General features: G+C 59.8%; 1 protein-coding gene across 8 annotated transcripts; it reads left to right on the forward strand.

Moving 5' to 3' along the window:
• The first annotated feature begins 305 nt into the window (after positions 1-305).
• On the forward strand, positions 306-20,463 carry GGA1 (golgi associated, gamma adaptin ear containing, ARF binding protein 1). 8 transcript variants are annotated; one of them, XM_059082293.2, is made up of 17 exons: positions 306-734; positions 4,679-4,763; positions 6,033-6,108; positions 7,527-7,625; positions 8,604-8,727; positions 9,137-9,237; positions 9,923-10,003; positions 11,043-11,183; positions 11,260-11,341; positions 12,430-12,537; positions 13,194-13,346; positions 16,631-16,695; positions 17,163-17,329; positions 17,803-17,996; positions 18,931-19,100; positions 19,336-19,446; positions 19,539-20,463. In XM_059082293.2, exons 1-17 carry the CDS (start codon positions 692-694, stop codon positions 19,647-19,649), a joined length of 1,911 nt encoding a protein of 636 aa, XP_058938276.1. In that variant the 5' UTR covers positions 306-691; the 3' UTR covers positions 19,650-20,463. The 8 variants fall into 8 exon arrangements, with proteins under 8 accessions (XP_058938276.1, XP_066866252.1, XP_066866256.1 ...); XM_067010151.1 differs by having other exon boundaries at positions 384-734; positions 17,061-17,329; XM_067010156.1 differs by lacking the exon at positions 306-734 and adding an exon at positions 781-1,266.
• The last annotated feature ends 429 nt before the right edge of the window (positions 20,464-20,892 follow it).

The following is a 20,892-nucleotide window of genomic DNA, read 5'->3' on the forward strand; positions in this document are numbered from 1 at the left end:
AATATCTGACCTTGCCTTTCTCTTCCAGCGCCTGTCCCAGAGAAAGGCGAATACAGAGTGCATGGATTGCAGAATGAATGCAGGAGATAGTACAGGGTTCCAGCTCTGCCACTTTTGTGATCTCAGACAAACTGCCTGGTTCATGTTGTGAGGAGTAAATAGACAAATGTATAAAAAGTGCTTAAAACAATACTTGGAACTCTGTAAGCATTCAAACGGCCAACGTACGTCATCGCCGTTTTAAGGAACCCTCCCACTTTTGCATCTAAGCGGAAATATCCGCTCAGGGATACGGAAGTGACCTCAGAGCCCCTCAAAAACATGGCCGCGGAAAGTTCTTCCGGAAGCGATCATAGACATCGCCGTGACGCAGAACGATATAGAGCGTCCCGCAGGGTTTCCATGGTGCAACCCTCAGCTCCGAGTCCTTCGGCTACTTTTCCAGCCAGAGCGCTGTGAACAAGGCAGGCGGCTAGTCCCTCCCACGATGTTAACGCCGTTTGGAGGAGGGGTTGGGAGAGCAGGTGGCGCTCTAGGCGAGTTCGTTTGCGTCTCTATGGTGCCGAATGCCCGTCGGCTCCGCGCGTCGGGACGGACGTTGCCCCTTTAATCTGCGGAGGGCGGTGCCAAGGAAGTCCCGCGAGAGCGCCGGGGGGCGGGGGGCGGTGCCGAGGCTGGGGGCCCGTGGCGGATGGAGCCTGCGATGGAGCCGGAGACTCTGGAGGCGCGAATCAGTGAGTGCCCGGGAGGGGCGCGGGCCGGACCGGAACCGGAACCGGGGGCACTAGGCGGGCCCCTTCCCGGCGGGGGCGGGGTACGCGGCGCCCCCTCCTCACGCCCTGCCCCGGCCCGGTAGGGGCGGTGTCCCAAGCCCATACCTCCGACCCTGGGGTTAAGGGAGACCCCACCAGCTGCGCGGACCGGCGATGGGAGCGGGCGCCGCCCACCCTTCCGATTCCTGGGCCGCGACCCCCGGGGAGGAGTGAGCTGCGCCCGGCTCTGCGCCCAGAACCCCCGGGATAGAGAGAGCAGCCTCCAAATCCCTCGGGCCCAGACTTTTCCGCGGAGCGGGTACCCAAGTCATTCCCTGGACTCCGGGAGGAAGCAAGCGAGCGGCCCCGAGAGCTGCACCTCACACCCGGGAGCGAGGGACCAGGCTCCCCTTGAGCCCCGAATTCTCCACTCTCTGGCGCTGCATGGCGTGACTCTCTCCTATCCCTTTCTTGAGCTTGCAACTCAGATTTGCTCGTTCCCCCGCACAGGAAGGTAGGACCCGCTAACCCATCGAATTCTCCGCGCTCTGGCCACATAGTGAGAAACCCCCAAACCCCACAGGCTTGGGAGGGTCCTGTCTCAGACTCCAGAAGTGATTTCAAGTTCTCTATCACTACCCTCAGTCCAGGCCTTGAGATTCTGTACCCCCCACCAAAGACTCCTTTCCTAGCCCTTGCTAAGTTTTCTCCAGAGGGCCCTGCATCCCCTCCTGTGTCTCCTCAGACACGAGTTCCTACTACTTAGGCTTGTGTACTAGCCCTCACACAGTCTACCTGACCTCCATGTCCCACGCTGCAGAAGATCCTCGGCTCTCATAACCCACTACTGGACTCTGCTCCTGAGAGCACGGCTTGCTTCCCGCTGGACTAGGGACAGCTCCCTCCCAAGTCTTTGCTCCCATTCAGGTCACATCTGTACCAGGGCCTCAGAGAGTCCTCTGGGTCTACTTTCATCTCAGCCCCTTGACTCCAGGCACCCCAGGGAGTTGCACAGGATGATTTGGGTTTATGAGCAGCCCCTTTTAAGCCAGTCTTTGCGCAGAGTTGAATGCTGAGGATGGCCCCAGAAGCACACCATCTCCAAGGATGTTTCAGAGTTAGTCTGGCCAGTGGAGGGGGAGGGCATGGAAAGGAAGCACTCAGCGGCGGCCGACGAGACTGTTCTGGAAGGCCACAAGTGTCCAGGTCTCAGCAGTAACTTAGGGGGGATGGGCAGGGCCCTGGCTGACAGATCTGACAGGCCGCAAGCCTTGAGCCGTGGGTGCTACAGAACAGTGTCAGGTTTAGCAACAGTGGGGATTTTCTGAGGGGCCAAAGAGTCTGATCTGAAAAACAGGAGTCAGGTCACTCAGGTTTGGCAGGAGGCTAGACTCTGATAAGATTGCAGCTGATGTGGTTTTCTCTTTTTCTTCCCCTTTGTGCCCTAGCAAAATTGTAAGCTCTTACTTTGCAGTGACCGGAGGTGAAGAGTAGCTTTTGGTGGGTAACTGATGACATTGTCACCACTGTAGAGTGACAGGGTGGAGTCATGCCCTGTTGTGAAACAATTCCCTCCTTCCCTGTGTGTTCTACCCTGCTGCCTGCTGGGGAAATTGCCCCCCCCCCCAGGTAGAGGTAAAAGGGCTGGGAGTTGGGGGCCAGGGCCAGAGAGGTTGGTCAGATCTCCTGGGACCCAGAGGCCCTCGCTCTGAACCAGATGCAGAGAAGATGTCTCATGATGCCACTACTTCTTCCTCACTGGCTTCTGACTTAGGAGCAGGCTCTAGAACCAGTTTCTCTGTCCTCACTCAGACTCACGTGTCTCTGACACTCTAAGGGACTTCCTGTTTTAGGGTCCCCCGGCTGGATGTCATTGAGTAGGCAATATCCAGCCCCATCCTAGTTTTCTAAGCAGCCTCTGGCTGTACTGGGGGGCTGGGAGGCTGGGAGGCAGAGTAGATGGGGGGCAGCTGTTTCTGGTGTTCCTGAGTGGTCAGCAGGGGCTTCATTTCTCCCAGGGACTGGTGGGCTCTGCAGGGCTCCTGGAACAGAGATTTGTATGCACAGAGAAAATGTTTCTTTCCAATCTCTGCTCAGCTGTACCTCTGAGAGCCCTCCCAGAAAGCAGCACCCCACACACACTTCTTTATACCTTCTCCCTGCTCTGGTTTTCTTTCTTTCTTTCTGTTTTTTTTTTTAATGCTCTTTTTCTTTATAGCACTCTGCAACAGTGTACAGTGTCCTGTGTTTGTTTACCTGAGTAGTCAGTGTTTCTCTTGCTGGGCGGTGAGCTCCAAGCGGGCAGGGATTTTGTCTTGTTCACTGCTGTGGTCCCACACTCAGAATATTTATTGAATAAATATGAATTGAATGATTGGCTGCCAGGCACTGGGATCCTAGGGCTCCAGGCCTCCCGCCAGAGCACAGGGCCCCAAATAGGCAGGCACCACAGGCCAAGTCCCCAGCCGCCTCCTGACCACAGATCCTTCCATGTCCCACCTCCTGGGCTGTGCCCTCCACACCCTCGGCTCCGTCCTCAGGTTTGGGCAGAACTGACCAGCACAGGGTGACACTTGGAGATAGGCTGTCGGGAGGTGATGAAGATGCAGCTCTGGCTGCCCCATGCCTTACTCTGGATAGAGTATGCCATCATCCCAAATCACTTCTTATTTTGCTCCAACTTTACAGATGGGGAAATGGAGGTTTGGGGAAGTTAAGTGACCTACTTAATTGTTGGGGTTTTAAAAAAGATTTATTGAAATATAGTTGATTTATAATATGTTAATTGCTGCTATACAGCAAAGTGACTCACTTTTACACATATATACATTCTTGTTTTATACTCTTTTCCATTATGGTTTATCCCGGGATATTGAATACAGTTGCCTGTGCTATACAGTAGGACCTTGTTGTTTATTTTTAGCTGTTGTCTCACCAATGTTGGGGGTCGGGGGGTACTGTCTGGCCTTGTTTACCACCCCTTCCTGTTGGCCCTTTCTTGGCCACTACCTCCTCCTGGATTCGGATTCCCCCAGAACCTCCCCCTGCCTGCCCGCAGCTGAGCCCACATCCATTCACTCATTTACTGGGTGTGCGTTCACGGGCGTGTGCATAAGTGGCTGGGATGCGGTGCAGTAGCAGACTTGGGCCCACGATGAAGGTCGGGTCTGGGGGACACAGCAGAGAGCTGCCTCGGCAGTGCTGCCCCAGGCAGGCGGCGCTGTTAGGGAAGGAGGAAGCGATACCTGAGCCACACTCCTTCCCAAGGCCCCCCATGCCCTGCCCTGCCCGGAGCTGTTATCACAGCTCTTCTCAGCCGCAACCCCGGAGCTGTTCCGAGGCACATCATCCCCAGCCTGGCTAAGTCCCTGCGGTGCTTCTTGTGTTGCCTCTTCCAGGCAGCCTCCCCTGGCTCCAGGCCCCCCTGAGTCCCCTCCTCCAGTTACCGGTTCCCACGGCCCCTTTGCCTCCCTCTGTCACATTCTATTGAGAACCCAGCTGACCTTGGCCCACTTCCCAGCTGCAAAGCTCCTTGAGGTTGGAACTACTGCTTTTTTCCCTTACCTCTGGATCTCCTCTGAGAGTAAATGCCGTGAGAATTATGGGGACGCTTCAGGAGCAGAATCAGAGGAGGTGCAGACAGGCGTACAGCAGCAGGGGGTGGGGTTGGGGCAATGCGGGAGGGGAACGACCCCTGAGCACACACAGTCTCTAGACGTGGGGCCCTTCGGGGAGAAGCTGCGAGGAGAAGCCCGCAGACGGCAGCTCATCTGTGCATTGACTTGACGGACGTCAGTGTTGGGGTCTTGGGGCCGTAGGAGGAGGGAGTCCAGGGGAGGCCTTTCCGCGTGCTCAGCCATACGCCAGGGCAGGGAGTGGGGGAGGCAGGGATCCCTTCTCCAGGCCGCCGGCCCTCTCTTCTCCAGACAGAGCCACAAACCCCCTGAACAAGGAGCTGCACTGGGCCAGCATCAACGGCTTCTGCGAGCAGCTCAACGAGGACTTTGAGGGGTAGGTGGCTTCCCCGTCTTTCACTCACATACTCAGCACCTGCCGTGCACACTCCAGACCCTGACCTTGGGCAGAGACGAGGATGAGTTGAGACCCAGTTTCCATTCTCAAGTGCTCCCAAGTTAACAACGGCAGCGCGCACTTTGTACTCATTGCCACTGTGTGCGACCCTCTGGGGTGGGCCTTGCTGGACCCATCTTACAGGTGAAGAAACCGAGGCTCAGGGGGCTCAGCAGTTGCCCCAAGGTCTCATAGAGAGGAGGAGGTAGTCCCGGGCTTGATGAAGCCCAGGGCTGCCTGACCCACACCCATGCTTTGTTGGGGAGGGCCTCCCAGAGAACTGCGTGCTCCCCACCCAGCTGGGAGGTGCCAGCAGGCCCTTTGCTCAAGGAAGAACCAGAACCATCTGCATTAGGATCACCCGGTATGTTTGTCAAAAATGTCCATTTGTGGGCTGCGCCCAGAGTTGGACTAGACTGCCTGGCAGGGAGCTTGGGGGGGACGTTGTTAGCAGGCTGCCCAGGTGGCACTGAAGTTTGGGGAGCACAGCTCAGTGTGCTTCGCTTCCGCCGCACCCCATGAGCATAGACGCTCCACTCGGGATGCCGTACAGACAGCGTGACGTGTGTGCTCCCCAGTCCAGCTGCTCAGGTGAGAGTCCCATCCCTTCTGTTAGCTGAGACGCCTGGATGAGTAACTAGATGCCTCTGAGCCCCCGTTTCTGAGACTGTAAAGTGGAGGTGATAGTGCTGCCTACCTCGGGGGGCTCTTATGGAGGTTAGGCAGGAAAATGGACGTGTGGTGCCTCGCACGTTGTAAATGCTCCGTATGTGTTAGCTGTTATTGTCACTGGTGACAGGCCTTTCATGATCTGGTAGATGATGTCACCATTGCTACCGTGACTTCTCCCAGCAGAATATTCTGTGCACATTGTCATGTTCTGCTCCCAGGCTGGGCCCTTGAAGGCTGCAGGCATCTCTCCGTACTTGTCCCTACGGCCAGCCAAGGACACGGCAGGTCATGGTTCTCAGTAAAGCCGGCCAACGGGCTGAGCTCACGCCTTTCAAAGGTCCCCGGCCTGCGCTCCCTACCTTGTCCTGCCCTCTTGTGCCACAGTCTCCAGCCCCAATCTGGAGAGGGAGCTGGGCCTTTGCATGTGTGCTGGAGAAGCCATGCCGGCTGCAGTTCCAGCGGGGAAGTGTGGCCGCCCTCCCTGGGGTGCCCGGGGCTCTGTGGTTAGTCTGGCCCTTTGCTGTTCCTCTCATCCAGGCCTCCACTTGCCACCCGGCTGTTGGCCCACAAGATCCAGTCCCCGCAGGAGTGGGAGGCGATCCAGGCCCTGACGGTGAGGAGAAGGGGAAGCACAGTGCCATCTGTCCCCTGACCATGTGGGTGGCGCTGGGGGGGAGGGGGCCCAAGACTGAGGTTATTGGGGTCCCAACTTCTTCTTTATATATATATATATATATATATATATATATGTTTATTTATTTATTTATTTTTGGCTGCATTGGCTCTTCGTTGTTGGGTCTTCGGTTGCTGCATGTGGGCTTTCTCTAGTTGTGGTGAGCGGGGGCTACTCTTTGTTGTGGTGCGTGGGCTTCTCATTGCAGTGGCTTCTATTGTTGCCAAGCTCGGGCTCTAGGCGCACAGGCTTCAGTAGTTGTGGCACGCAGGCTCAGTAGTTGTGGCGCACAGGCTTAGTTGCTCCGCAGCATGTGGGATCTTCCTGGACCAGGGCTCAAACCCGTGTCCCGTGCATTGGCAGGTGGATTCTTAACCACTGCACCACCAGGGAAGCCCCCAGGTTCTTCTTTGGAGCCCAAGGGAGTTGTGCCCAGATGGCCTTGAATGGGCGTGTGGCCCAGCCCCTGATGGTCGCATGGCAACCAGTGAACCAGTGGGCTGGCCTCCCACCCCAGACCCTGCACAGTTAGGCTTCTCGTGGGGAGGAAGCCCTAGGTCGTTCACCGCGGGGGTTCCCAGCTCCAGCTGTGCCTCAGAGCTTCAGGAGGCTGATCAGGGCCCCACCCCAGACCCACCGACCAGAAGCCCTATAGCATATGCATCCAGGAATCCTCGTGTTTATAGATGCATTACGGGGCCAGGCCAGGCCAGCCCATCGATGGCCTCCAGGCACAGGACGGCACAGGGGCGCAAGGGGTGACAACTGGCCTCAGGCCAGAGGTTTCAAAGCTGAGCCGGTAGCAGAAGAGCAGGGGGTGCACTGTTGTGGTCCCCAAGCATGGGCCAGCTAGCAACAAATCGTACAGCAAAGCTGGTTTTAGATGGCGGGAGGTAAACAGTTTTCTTTTCAATAGGTATGTATTTGTTTTAACGTGTTAGGGTTTGGGTGGGTTTTTTTTCCCTGAAATACATATTAGTCCTCTGATTTCACATACATCTAGCTTAGGATAAGGCCGAATTTGATGGTGCCTATTTACGTTTCAAAAAATCATCAAAGGAAAATAGTAAGAAAGTAATTGACAAGTGGTCCTCAGATGTGGCCGAGCCCTGGAGGGACTGAGTCAGTGCTGCGAGTTGGGCATCGCCAGGCTCTCGGGGTGGCCCAGCCCTGTCCCCCAGAGGGTGGTGATCAATCTCAGGGAGTCTCTGAACTTCAGAATCCTCTTTTTCTCAGGAGTCATTTTTCCCCTTCTCACTGCCGGTCCCTGGGCTTTTGGGCCCTGGCTGAGGCATGGGAGGGAGGGTACCTCCTCTGATCCTCCCTGGGGGTCCCCGCACCTCACACCACCCCCCCAGGTGCTGGAAACATGCATGAAGAGCTGCGGCAAGAGGTTCCACGACGAGGTGGGCAAGTTCCGCTTCCTCAACGAGCTCATCAAGGTCGTGTCTCCCAAGGTGGGTGCTCCCGGCGCACGCTCAGACCTGCGCTCTCAGATGGCGGCTGAGGAGGGGTGACTGGCCTCATCCTGACCCGACACAAACACAGACTCTTTCTCAGGGTTCCCTTCACAGCTGAGTCCGGGACAGCTGGGTTTCCAGGAAGAATGCTTCCAGGCTGCCTGGTGGCCGGCCAGCTCTGGAGCTACTTGGCACTTAGGGAGGCATGCTTGCAGTGAACACAGAACAGCCTCCCCAGCGCGGGCTGCTCGGGCTCTGAGATCTCTCCCTGCAGACCTGGCCGCAGCACCCCACCTAGGTGTCTAATGGAGGGTCTCCCTGTCTCCACCTCACAAAAGTGGCCTCCTTGAGACCTTGGATGCTGAGGCCCCAAACGAGTGACAGAGCCTCTGATGGGCCTGAGGAGTCCTCCCCTAGGGCAGGAACATGTTTGATGCCCCTTGGGTGAGAGCCCAGCCCTTCGCCCATCCTTGCTCAGAGCCATCCCTGGACCAGAGTAGCTAAATGACCCAGCAGCTCTTCTCAGGAGATGACCGGAGTGAGAGCCGGTTCCCTCTGCCGAGTTTGCTGCTGGGAGACTGAATGGAGCCCAGGGCCGAGCGGTTCCACTCCTGCTCCTTCCCTGGTCGCCCGGAGCCTAGTGGCTCCTCCTTCCTGAGGTCACAGTTAAGGTTTCCACGAGCTGCCCGAGAGCAGGTGCCAGGCTCTGGGCCTTACCTGTGTCAGCTGTGCATCGCCAGCACGGCGCTACTGCTGTCATCCCCACTTAACAGGCGGGGCACGGGGACGCCCAGGGCTGGCACAGCTAGTGAGCAGCAGGGCTAGGAGGTGAGCTCAGGCTGGTCAGGGGGAGGGTCGTGTAGGCTGAGGTTTCTGAAGGAGTCCTGGGGAGGCAGCCAGGCTTAGGCTGCGGTTGGGGTTACAGTGAGTGGGGCCGGGCAACGTCAAAGCCTCCTCTCCCTTCCGTCCCCGAAGTACCTGGGCTCGCGGACGTCAGAGAAGGTGAAGAACAAGATCTTGGAGCTTCTCTACAGCTGGACGGTCGGCCTCCCTGAGGAGGTGAAGATCGCAGAGGCCTACCAGATGCTGAAGAAGCAGGGTGAGGCACCAGAGGTGGGGTGTGACCACCTCCTCCCTGGGGCTCTGGCAGCTTCAGGGCCTCTGACAGCAAGGTCCTAGGTCTGCCCTTTAACTTCGGAAGAACGTACAGCCAGCGGGGCCTCTTTATGGTTCTGCCTGAGGCCAGCTTGGATGGAGAAAAGATGGGGTTGAGTCAGAGACTGGTCCCCATGGTACGGCCTCAAAAGACAGGTTTCTAACTGCCCCCGACCCCACACACATACTGTTTGACATGGTAGTTCAGGAGCAGGCCCTGACCCCCCAAAGCACAGCGCCAGCATGCTGGAGAAAGCCTGCCCTCCACCTTCCATCCTACCCTTGCCTGCCCCCGTTCCCCCTCCCCTCTGCCCCAGCCCCCGAGACAGTCTCCCCACCGCCGTCTGCCGCAGGGATTGTGAAGGCCGACCCCAAGCTTCCAGATGATGCCACCTTTCCCCTTCCTCCGCCACGGCCCAAGAATGTGATCTTTGAAGACGAGGAGAAATCCAAGGTGAGGCTTCAGGGAGGGCCAGATGAGGACTCCAGGCCCGCTGGGGGTCAGCGGGTTCCAGCCCCTGGCGTCCCTGTCCCTGGAGCAGAGGCTACGCTGAGCACGGCCGCCGTGCTGGGTGACGGGTGCCAGGTGTTGAGCCCTTACACATGCTGAGTGCTGCCCGCGCAGTGCCCTTCACTTAGTAGACGGAGGCCTGAGGCTGGTGGCCCTGGGGTTGGTTTGAGGGCATTTCATAGGTTGATCAGGAAGGAGCTCGCCTGTCTCTACGTCTGTGACCTCAACAATGATTTTACTAGCTTTTTGTTAAAGAAGCATGTGGTCATGGGCAAGAACTTAAACAGCACGGGGGGTAAGATAAAAAGTAAAAGCTCCTCTTCTACCCGGTCTAGTCCCAGGGGGTAAACGTTGAGTTTCCTGTACATCCTTCCAGAATGATTCTCTAGCAATAGTAATGTAATGTTTCGCACCATTTGTGGAAAGCTTATTTCTGCCGGGCGCTGCGGAGAGCACTTACATGCAGTGTGTCACTTGTCCCACGGCCACCCCGTAAGGTGTCAGTAGATCCTTGCCATCTCATGGAGAGCTTAGTAACTTATTCACATCCTACCACCAGGAAAAGGAGCCAGCGCGGGACCCCAGGCCCAGGGACTGCTGTCACAGCCATGTCCCTCTGTCTCCACAGATGCTGGCCCGCCTGCTGAAGAGCTCCCACCCCGAGGACCTCCGAGCAGCCAACAGACTCATCAAGGAGATGGTGCAGGAGGTGATGGCCAAGGCCAGAATGCAAGGAGGTGGCGGGATGGGACCTTGAGCTGGGCCACTGAGGGAGGTCGTGTGTACATGTGCGCAGTGGCCCAGCTAAAGGGCTGTGACAGCAGAGAAAGAGCTGACCGAGTCGGGGGACCCTGCGGGCAGAGCCAGGGTCAGCGTGTGGAAGGAAGCATTTCCCAGCAGACCTGCACTGGCTTCTGTGAGGCTGAATACCTCTTCTGTAAAAGTTAGAGGGAAATTAGGCCTTACTATGTTCAAAATATAGTATATTTTACATACATATATATATAGAGAGAATAATATACATGTATTTTATAAGTATGTATACCTGTGTTGTGTGTGCATGCTGAAATCTTTTTTATTGATAAGGGTATGTCATCAAAAAAGTGCAGTCCAGAGACCCAGAGGGCAGACACTCTGGGCTGTCTTAGGGCAAGCTGTGTGCTCTGACAGCCCAGAGGAAGGGCAGCTCCTCTCAAGGAGGGCGATTGTATCAGACGGCACAGCACAAACCCACCTTTCATTCCACAAGGGAGGAGCATGCATGGTGAGCAGAGTGGGAGAGGGGTAGCGGGGTCACTGCTGCAGTGGCCTGTCAAGGGGGTCACGGCACTAGTTTCTCAGCTGTACTTGGTGACCGCTAAGGTCCCCTTTCACTCTCAAGTACTGAACCTCCTTTCAAGGGACAAACACAGAGAGGGGGAGGGTTATGTAGAACCACAGGTGTAAATCTAGCTCCCGGCCCTCCAGAATCACCTGGTGAGTGTGTTGGAAACCCAGGTTCCTGGGCCACCCCTAGAGATTCTGATGGGCTGGTGCCGAGGCCTGGGTCCAGGGGACGTTGGCAAGATGAGAAGAAGTCAACACAGGGTTGGTCAAGAGCTTCTTGGACCAGAGTGCCCTGTCCTGGGCCCGAGGGGCTCTTAGCAGGGGCTGATCTCACACCCAGCAGAGGGTGGTGTGGGACAGTGCCTGGCTCAGGTCCAGGCCTGACTCGGGTGCTCTGGGGCCGTTTGCCGATGCTTCCCCAGGACCAGAAGCGAATGGAGAAGATCTCAAAGCGGGTGAGCGCCATCGAGGAGGTGAACAACAACGTGAAGCTGCTGACGGAGATGGTGATGAACCACAGCCAGGGCGGCGCGGCTGCCCAGAGCAGTGAGGACCTCATGAAGGTGCGCCCGCCCCGCCCACCCCCCACACATTGCAGGGCCCCCGCCGGCCCTGACCTGCCCGCCCTGCTGCCCCCAGGAACTGTACCAGCGCTGTGAGCGCTTGCGGCCCACGCTCTTCCGACTGGCCAGCGACACGGAGGACAATGACGAGGCCTTAGGTGAGCTGCAGTTGGAAGGAGCTGCCACCAGGGGGCCCCCTTCTCCAGCAGTGACCTTGGGTTTCTCCACTTTGAGGAAGAAGGAAGCAGAGATCACGGGCTGATGTGCTTTAGAGACCCTTTGGGTCAAGCCACTTCGCAGACACCTTATTTACTGCCCGTAAGCTGCACAGGAGGGAGAATTGTCCCTATTCACAACTGGGGCTCAGGGAGGGAAGGGACCTGTCCAGATCAGAGAGCAGAACAGTGGCAGAGCCAGGGTGGACTGGAGGCTCTCTCCCTCCAGACCCTGCCTCCCCAGTAGGGTGAGCTCAAAACCTAGAGCAAATCCCTCAGGCCTGAGCGCTTCCAGAGCTGGGCCCCGTGGCTCCTGCTAGGGCCACACATCAGGGTCTCGTCCTTGTTTTGTGCCACCACATCAGCCAGGGCCTCTCGGGCAGCAGTCTACGTACCGTCTCAGCCTCCATTCATCAGGAGTTCCCTGAGTGCCTCCCATGTGCCAGGCACCTGGTCCCCACCCAAGAGGCTTGCTGCTCAGATCCCTCTAAGCCTTGGCCCCCAGGAGGTAACATCGATGAGGGCCTAGTTTGTGCCGGGCACTGTTCTGGGCCCCAGGGGGTATGGCAGTGATCAAAATCAACAGAGCCAAATCCTCATGGAGCTTGTAGCCTGATGAGAGGAGACAGACAGTAAAGCAAGGGTGTGAGCGGGGCAGTTTGTCAGACGGGCGTGGAGAAAAACAGAGGCGGGACTGGTGGTGTGGGCTGGGGCTTAGAGGGGGCCTCCCTGAGGTGAATTGGATAAAGACCTGAAGCAGGAAGGGGTGAAGCCATGCAGTGATCCAGGCGTCTCCAGACAGCAGAGCCCGCGTGGAGGCCGGGGCACGCCTGTGTGTTTGGGGGCCGGCACAGGGCAGCGTGGAGGAGACTGGGCGAGGGCAGGTTGCAGAGGGCCTGAGACTGAGGGGTCGAGGTGGGCTGCCCTCAGGCCCCTCCCATGAGGCTTGAGATGGCCATGGGGTGCTCATCCCCTCCCCCGGAGGCCCCCACATTCTTTCAGCCTGGCCTCTCCCCTCCTGCCTGTTCCAGCGGAGATCCTGCAAGCTAACGACAACCTCACCCAGGTCATCAACCTGTACAAGCAGCTGGTGCGGGGCGAGGAGGTCAACGGTGATGCCACAGCCGCCTCCATCCCTGGTGAGGAGGTGGCAGGAGATCTGGGAGGGCTCCCGAGTCGGAGGGGCATGGGGTCCCAGCTAGAGTGCTGGTCACAGAGCTTGGTGGCCCCTTAAGATGGGGGAGGCCCCTGCTGAGAGAGCTGGGGGTGGAGTCTGTGCCAGGCCTGCAGCTGCGGGGGAGGAGGTCTGGATGCGGGTCGGAGGGGAGGGAGCCGAGGGTTTGGCAAGGACTGGCGGAAGAAGGAAGGCCTTTCTTTCATTTGGCGAGCCTGGCACCTGTTGTGTGGGGCTAGGTCACACCCCCGAGGCCTAGTTTAATTATCAGAAGTGGGCACGGAGGGTTTGATACATCAGTATTACAGGCTCGGCTCCACTCAGGGTAAAGTGACAGCCCGCCCCCCAGGAGAGGTTAGAATTGGCCCTGTTTGCGAGAGGTGGGGGTGGGGTACTACACAGAAACATCAGAGTCTAAGAGGGGCCTTAAAGGATGGGAGGCAATTGGCCAAGAGAGAGGGAAGAAGGAAGTACATTCTGTGAGGAAGGGACACCATGTGCCAAAGGAGAGGCCTGGCAAGCAGATTCGGGCCAAGGAGGGGAAGCTTGCTGCTCCCAGACCCCAGGGACTCTTGAGTGTGCTCTGCCCGAGGCTGGCCTGACTCTCCTTTCCCACCCCAGGGAGCACCTCGGCCTTGTTGGACCTCTCAGGTCTGGATCTCCCTCCGGTGGGCACCACTGACCCAGCCACGCCCACCCGCCCTGGTGACCAGGCCAGCCTGGAGCAGCCCAGCACCTCAGTTTCCCTACTTGATGATGAGCTCATGTCTCTGGGTGAGGAAGGGGCGGGGCCCAGAGCAGGGCAGGCTCTGCTGCAGGTGGGGGGTGATGCCCCCAGCACACGAGGCAGCTTTCAGAGCGCAGTCAGGTCAGCGTGTTCCTCCTCCTCCTGTGAGTCCTCTGGAGGATGGGGGAGACACATCAGGCCCATTTCACAGCTGAGGAAGCTGAGGCTCGGGGAAATGAAGGAGCTTGTGCCAGGTCCTACAGTCAAAGGGTGAGGCTGGTGGGACTTCCCTTGTGGCGCAGTGGTTAAGAATCCACCTGCCAATTCAGGGGACATGGGTTTGAGCCCTGGTCCGGGAAGATCCCACGTGCCACAGAGCAACTAAGCCCGTGCACCACAACTACTGAGCCTGTGCTCTAGAGCCCATGAGCCACAACTACTGAGCCCGCATGCCGCAACTACTGAACCCGCGTGCCTAGAGCCCGTGCTCTGCAACAAGAGAAGCCACCGCAGTGAGAAGCCCGCGCACCACAACAAAGAGTAGCCCTTGCTCGTCGCAACCAGAGAAAGCCCACGCGCACAGCGCAGTAACAAAGACCCAATGAAGCCAAAAAAAAAAATTTATTTTTATTTATTTATTTTTTTTTTTAAAAACGGTAAGGTTGGCATCACCTCTTGATAAGCCAGCCACACCTAGGCTCTGGTAGCCTGAGGGAAAACAAAGGGATTTCCCTGTAGCAGGTTAGAGCCTAGAATTGGGAGCTCCCCAGGCAAATCCTCATTTCCTCGCCACTGAGAGAAAGAGGTGGGGAACTCTGGAAGCTCCAGGGAAGCCCGTGCAGGAGCACAAGGCACTCTGTGAGCCACGCTGGTCCCAGGCCAGGCCTGCACTCACTGCGGCGGGGTCGGGGCCCCAGAGCCCAGTGGGGAGCAGGCTCGTCCCTGGGGAAGAAGCAGAGGGCGCCCGGCCGTCCAAGCGGTTTTAGAGTTACAGCTTTCAGGCGCAGCAGCGCCCCTGAGAGCGTCGCAGCAGGAGAGCCTCAGAGCAGCCTCTTCACAAGGGCCCCGAAGTCGTGAAGAAACAGAGGAGACCTGGCTGTGTCAGGGAGACCTTGCCCTGTCAGAGGAGTCTCGGAGGATATGTTGGGAAACTATAACTTGGAAGCCAAGTCAGACTGTGTTCTCCTGAGTTAGTTCTGAGGTGAAAACCGCACCTGACGGACTCTGAGAAGCGACGGTGTGCCGGGGTCTCGGTGGGGGCTCCCCTGACCATGGCCACCGAGTGCTGCTGTGTCTTAGCTCACCCTCCACTCAGCCCAGAAGACAGTGCTGTCAACGTCCCTGGTCTACAGATGCCAGAGCAAAGCTTAGAAAGGCTGAGTGACTTGCCCGACGGGGCACCAGGCTTTGCACGAGGCCCTCAGATTCTGAAGCCTCACTCATAGCTGCTCTGACTCAGCTCGTCAGCCGGGAACGGGAAGTGAGGGCCCGGAGTGACGATCGGGAGACAAGGAGGTCGGTGGACCAGATCAAGTTCCCCTGTGCGGGCCCGTCAGCCAGCACCCCCCGAGGAGGCCCCAACCACAGGGTGTCCGGGGCCTTGCTGAGGAGTCCCACCCACCTGCCCCCTCTTCATTCAGAGCCAGGGGTGACTCAGGGAGAGAGGACCCTGGCCCTGCCTGAGAGGTCAAGATGGGCCAGTGACCACAAAGCACACACGGGCTCGTCTTCCCCAGCAGAGCCCGCGCCAGGCGGCAGCTCCCTGACCCGGGCAGCGGGAGCGGGAGGCCCAGCCCCCAGCGAGGCACCGTGCGCTTTGCACTTCCTGTCCCCCGGTCGCTGCAGCAGAGCCGTGAGCCTCCAGCTTCCTCTGGTTGCTACTCAAAGCAAAGAAAATGTGGGAATCAGAACCAGAAGTGGCAGGGCAGCAGCCACCCAGCTCCCCGCTCGGGGGAGTGGAGGAAGCCTTGGGACCACAAAGGGGGCTCATCCTCCACAGTTGTCTGGGGCAGGAAGCGGGCGGGGAGGGGTGGGGTGAGCAAGACGCACTTCCCGTCTGCCAGAGAGGGCGTCCCAGCGCTGGGCAGGCGCCGCGTGGGAATTGTCTCATTCAGTAGCGACAGTAGTCCTCTGATGCAAATGCTCCTGTTGTCTCGTCTTACAGACGAGGCACAGGAAGGTTGCCACGAGCCCAAGGTCGCACGGGTGGGTGGCAGAGCTGTGTTTGAGCTCCAGTAATTAGGCCTTGCTCTGTGCAAGTCCAGGCTCTGCCGCTTTGCAGCTGTGTGACTGTGGGCAGGTTACTTAGCCCCTCGGAGCGCCCGTCTCCTCATCCCTAAAGGAGGCGTGAGAACCCCACACCCACCTTGTAAGGCTGTGTGAAGACTGAGACCCATGTCTGCAGTGCCTGACCCGGGGCCGTTAGCGGCCTCAGCTTTGTCGTCCCTGGTCTCAGTCAGAGAGGCATGTCCAGAGGTGGAGACCCAGCAGTTGCAGCCTCCCGTGCCTCACCCTTGCCTGTCAGGCTGGACCTCACTTATTCAGGCTTTGCTACAAACAGGATAACTTGGCTTCTCTTTAAAAACCGGGGTGAACTTGGCTGGGAGTGTGCTTCAGGGCGGGCAGAGGTCAAACTGGCTGGTGACCTGTTGCCCTCTACCAACCAGCAGGCGATGAGCAGGCCCTTTCCAGAAGGGCCACCACCCTCCTTTGCACCAGTCAGCCAACCTTGGCACGTGCCAGGGCCGACAGGGTCTTTAGAGTCTGCCCAGGCCATCCGCATGGTGTGCTCGGGCCCTGCGGCCCAGCCGGCACCTTGCCCCCGGTTGCTCAGATTCTGGGCCGGGCCTGGGCCCAGGGCCCTGTTCACTGCACGATAGCGCCCTTGTGACGCTCAGAGGGTGTCCCTCCAGCTTGGATGGGCACAGGATGCTGACCCCTGCCTGCCTGGATCTGAGGTTACGGACCTTACGTGGTGTCTCCCACGCCCTCTTCCCACCCCCACCCCTTCCCGCTGGCTCCCAGCTGCCCGATGATGAACGAAGGTGAAAGTCCTGACCTCAGTAGTTGAGTTGGCTTCTGAGTGGCAAGAGAGGAAGCGTGTTTGGGCCCAGGGAATGGGCTCCTGGGGTCTTTGGTTTCTACTTCTGCTCTGTGGCTAGTTCCCTCTGTGGGGGCGGGGGGGCGTGTCCCCTTCGAGCTGAGCCTCTCGGAGGTGGGGGTGCAGGGGGAGGGTAGAAATCAGGGAACCCTGACTCAGCACATAGTCGCCCGGCTCTCTTGCCTCTGCTCACGAATCCAGCCGCTTTACCTCGGTCTTGCTTTCCTGCAGGCCTCAGCGACCCCACACCCGCTTCAGGCCCAGGCTTGGATGCTGCTGGGTGGAACAGCTTCCAGGTAGGAGGGGCCCATCCCAGGGGCAGAGCAGCTGGGACAGGCAGCCTGTGGGGCAGTGAGGGCCGGGTGGGCAGGAGGGCCGGGGGAAGGGGCGGCCCGGGGGCGGAGGCACCCATCCCAGGAGCGAGGAGGGTGGGCGGGCCTCCCCTCACAGCGCTTTTCCCTGCATGTCTCAGTCTTGGGTTTCCCTTGGGTTGAGATGGGGGTTCCCCGTTCCTTTTCTCTGAGGGTGACTCCGAGTTCCCTGGAACGGGATGGTTTCTTGAGTAGAATCCCAGACCAGGCCTGGCCCACCAGTGTCCTTGGGGTGAGAGGGGCGCAGGCCGGCGGGAACGTTGTCCGCAACCCTGCTGCTGCTTCCCCAGATATCTCCTGCCGGGAGGGGCAGGGGCCTCAGGGCAGTGCCAGGTGACCTGACGCCTTCTCAGCACAGCCTCAGCCACCCGCATCCTTTGTATGCCCGACAGTCGTCTGATGGCACTGAGCCCCCCCACCCTGCTCCGGCCCCCAACGTGGACAGTCGGCCCCCGGCACAGACGTCCCTGCCCACGAGCAGTGGTCTGGATGACTTGGACGTCCTGGGGAAGACCCTCCTGCAGCAGTCGCTGCCCCCGGAGTCCCAGCAAGTGCGGTGGTGAGGGCACGCCCTACCCGGACCCTGCCCCTGCCCCTGCCCCAGGCCCATCAGGGAGAGGCCCCGTGCTCGTTTGTCCCATGAGCAGCACTGCCAGAGCACCACCGTGTGCCAAGTGCTGTCCTGGGCTCGAGGGACACAGCAGTGACCACAGCAGGCACAGGGCCCATCCAACAGGGCGTGGAGAGTATGAGAGATAGGAGACCGTGCCCCACTCACACGCCCTCCCCTAGGCCTGGCCTGCCAGCACTTGACAAAGACTGGAGGCCCAGAGGGCTGCCAGGGACGAGGGCATTGACCCCGAGTGGGTGGGGTGAGCAAGAGCTGCCCGTTCCAAGGTGAGGAGACCAAGGCCAGAGAGACGGGGTGTCTGAGCCAGCCGCAGGGACAGCCAGGAAGCCCAGCCTTTCCTGTGCCCCTCATCTCCTGGCCACCAAAGCTTCACCTCTCAATGCACCGCGCCCTCCAATAAGGGAGAAGCAGCAGCCAGCCCCCCGGCTGACACTCCGGGACCTGCAGAATCAGAGCAGCTGCCGCTTGTCCAGCTCCGGCGCCACCAGCCTCCTCCACACCGTGTCCCCCGAGCCCCCTGGGCCCCTGCAGCAGCCCACACCGACGGAGCTCTCGCTGGCCAACATCACTGTGCCTCTGGAGTCCATCAAACCCAGTGAGTGTGGCGGGGGCACAGCAGGTACCGTCTGGGCTGGGTCAGCTCGCGGCCCCACCCGCCTTGCCTGCTGTCAGGAGCTGGATCTGGGGCAGCAGGTGGGAAGGCAGGGCTCCCCTCCCAGCCCCGCCCGACTCAGTGGGGGGCTCTGGGCAAGACCCTTCCTCTTCCCAGGACTCAGTTTTCTCACTGGTCCCAGAGTGTCACAAAACTGTGTTCTGAACTCCAGGGTGACTCAGGCAAGAGGACTTCTCATGGATGGCCCCTGCGCCCCTCCCCGGGAAGGCAGGGCCAGGACAGGGGAGGTTTGTGGGGCTCCCCAAGATCATAAAACCTAACCAGGATAAAGATTGAGGTCCCAGCCTAGGCCTCTCCTGCCCAGGAGCAAAAGGGCCGCTCACGGCACTGGGCTGTGAGCAGACGGACGAAGCCGGGCCAGTCTTCTCGGCGCCGTCCAGCTTGTGAGCTCGCTGTGACGACGGTGCCCCCCCCTTGGCGTCCCCAGGAGCTAGGCAGTGCTGCCACCGTCTTAGCAGTATGGAGGACCCTGAGCTCAGAGAAGCAAAGTGGCTGTAGCAGGGTCGCGCGGTGAGAGCGTGAGTGAAGCTCGCGCACAGCCCCTCACTCGAGCGCTCGGGGAGCAGCCGCGCGGCACGCGGGGAGCCCGGCCGGGACTCAGCTCCAGGGTGGCCATTCTGCCTTCACCATCACGCTAGGAGTCCACCTGCCCGTCTGAGCCCCGGCCTGTACCCCTGACCGCACTGCTGCCCACGGTCAAGGCAGCAGCCTGGGTCTGGGTCTGTTCATTCACCCCCGGCAGGGCAGCGAGTGCCTGGGGTCAGCGGGTGTGGGGAGCTGGTCGGAGGTGCTTGGGCTCAGGCTTGGCACCCACCCCCCGCCCCCAGCATCGCCCTCTCCCCTTTTCCTCCGCCAGGCAGCATCTTGCCGGTGACCGTGTATGACCAACATGGCTTCCGGGTCCTCTTCCACTTCGCCCGAGACCCACTGCCCGGGCGCTCCGACGTGCTGGTGGTGGTGGTTTCCATGCTGAGCACCGCCCCCCAGCCCGTCCGCAACATTGTTTTCCAGTCAGCTGTCCCCAAGGTGACGCGGGCACACCCCCCTCCTCAAGGCAGGGCGACGGGGCTGGACGGGGAGCCAGCTCTCCAGGGCAGGGGTAGGGTCTCTGTCTCCGTCTCTCTGTCTCTCTCTCCTTGGGGAGTTGGGGGGTAGAAGGGCCCCCAGAGGAGGAGCTGGCAGGAGGCTGGGCCTTGTCCCTCAGGGACCGGGGACGAGAAGCCAGGGCTAGCTGTGCCCCATCCTGCCCTCCTGTCCGCAGATCATGAAGGTGAAGCTGCAGCCGCCCTCAGGCACCGAGCTGCCAGCATTTAACCCCATCGTCCACCCCTCGGCCATCACCCAGGTCCTGCTCCTTGCCAACCCCCAGAAGGTGAGGGGCCCGGCTGTGACAGGGTCCCGCTGTGGGGTGGGGCAGCCTCTTTTCCCCGTCCGACCCTTCTGCCTTTACCATATCTGCCTCAGGAGAAGGTTCGTCTCCGCTACAAGCTGCTCTTCACCATGGGCGACCAGACCTACAATGAGATGGGGGATGTGGACCGGTTCCCCCCACCGGAGACCTGGGGGAGCCTCTAGAACAGAGAGGGGCTGGGGAGAGGAGGGCCAACGGGACTGGCCGCCACTGAGCCTGGCTTCCCACGGCCATATTCCCCTGGGTCTGGTGCTTCTCCCCTCCCCCCCGTGGCCCCCTCCTTCCTTGCCCTCTCCCCTGTTGAGCTGAACCCAGCAGGAGGCTAGGTTTGCACTGGTGGGGACCTTCCATCACACGTGGGAGGCTGGAGCAGGGAAGTGCTGCACATGGGCCCTGGAAGGACTTGGGGTCGTGGGGGAGAAGCGTGGCTGTCGGGCAAGGGCCAGGACCTCAGGCCCGGCCCCAACCCCAGCCTGGGGAGGGGTCATCCCTGCCTGTCTCTTATGCCTTATGGGAAGGCCCAGCCATAACTTGGGGCCGTGCTGGAGCCGGGACCAGCTCAGGCCTCCTCCATAGGAACCAGGTGACTGGCGGGGGTGACGCCTGCACCCCCAGCTCTTTGCACTCTCGGGTGTGTGGTTTGACTCTCTTAGCTTTTCTCTCTGCGTGGCCCTGTGGTCACCGTCTCAGGGGGCCCAGTGAGGGGAGCCCCACCTCTCCCCCGCTCCTCCTTGGGGGGTCTCACTCCACTCTCCTGGCCCCTTTGCTGTCAGGCCTCCGGGGGGACTGTGGGAGAGACAGGTGGCCCCAGCTGGGGGCTCCCAGGCCCCTGGCCAAGGGAGGTCCTGCACTGGAGTTCTCAGTGTGTCTCTTTCATTCATTGGGCTTTGTCCATCCATCTGTCCATGGGCAGAAGTGGGGTCAGTGTGTGAGTGAGAGCAGGAGTATTTATGGAAATAAAACGTCCTTTTTCCTGGACCAGCTGCTCTCGTGGTCCTTCTGAGGTAGAGGGAGTCAGGAGGGGTCCAAGAGTGGGAGGTCCCCGGGGCCGCCCCGCAGACCTCTCTGCCTTCCTTGGAGATGAGGCCACGGTTCCTCTCCTCACTGCTCCCGGTCCCTGTACCAGAAGAGGCCCAGCTCAGGGGCCTGTGCCCACTGCTGATTCGCCAGAGAGGACCCAGGGCTGCGGCGGGCCCAGAGTCGTCCTGGCTGGAGGCGAGCGGCTGCTCAGGCCTGCCAGGAGCCCCAGCTGCTGCCGACGCTGAGGGGGAGGCCCCTGGCCACTCACAACTTCCTCTTGCTGCACTCAGCCCTCCACACCCAGCTGCGGTGCAGCGCCACCCAAGGCCCGTGCCTCAGCTGCTCCCTCTGCCCAGAGGCTACTCCCAGGGAGCAGGGGGCCAGCTG

This window comes from Kogia breviceps, chromosome 12 (genome assembly GCF_026419965.1).
Source record: "Kogia breviceps isolate mKogBre1 chromosome 12, mKogBre1 haplotype 1, whole genome shotgun sequence".
NCBI lineage: Eukaryota > Metazoa > Chordata > Mammalia > Artiodactyla > Physeteridae > Kogia > Kogia breviceps.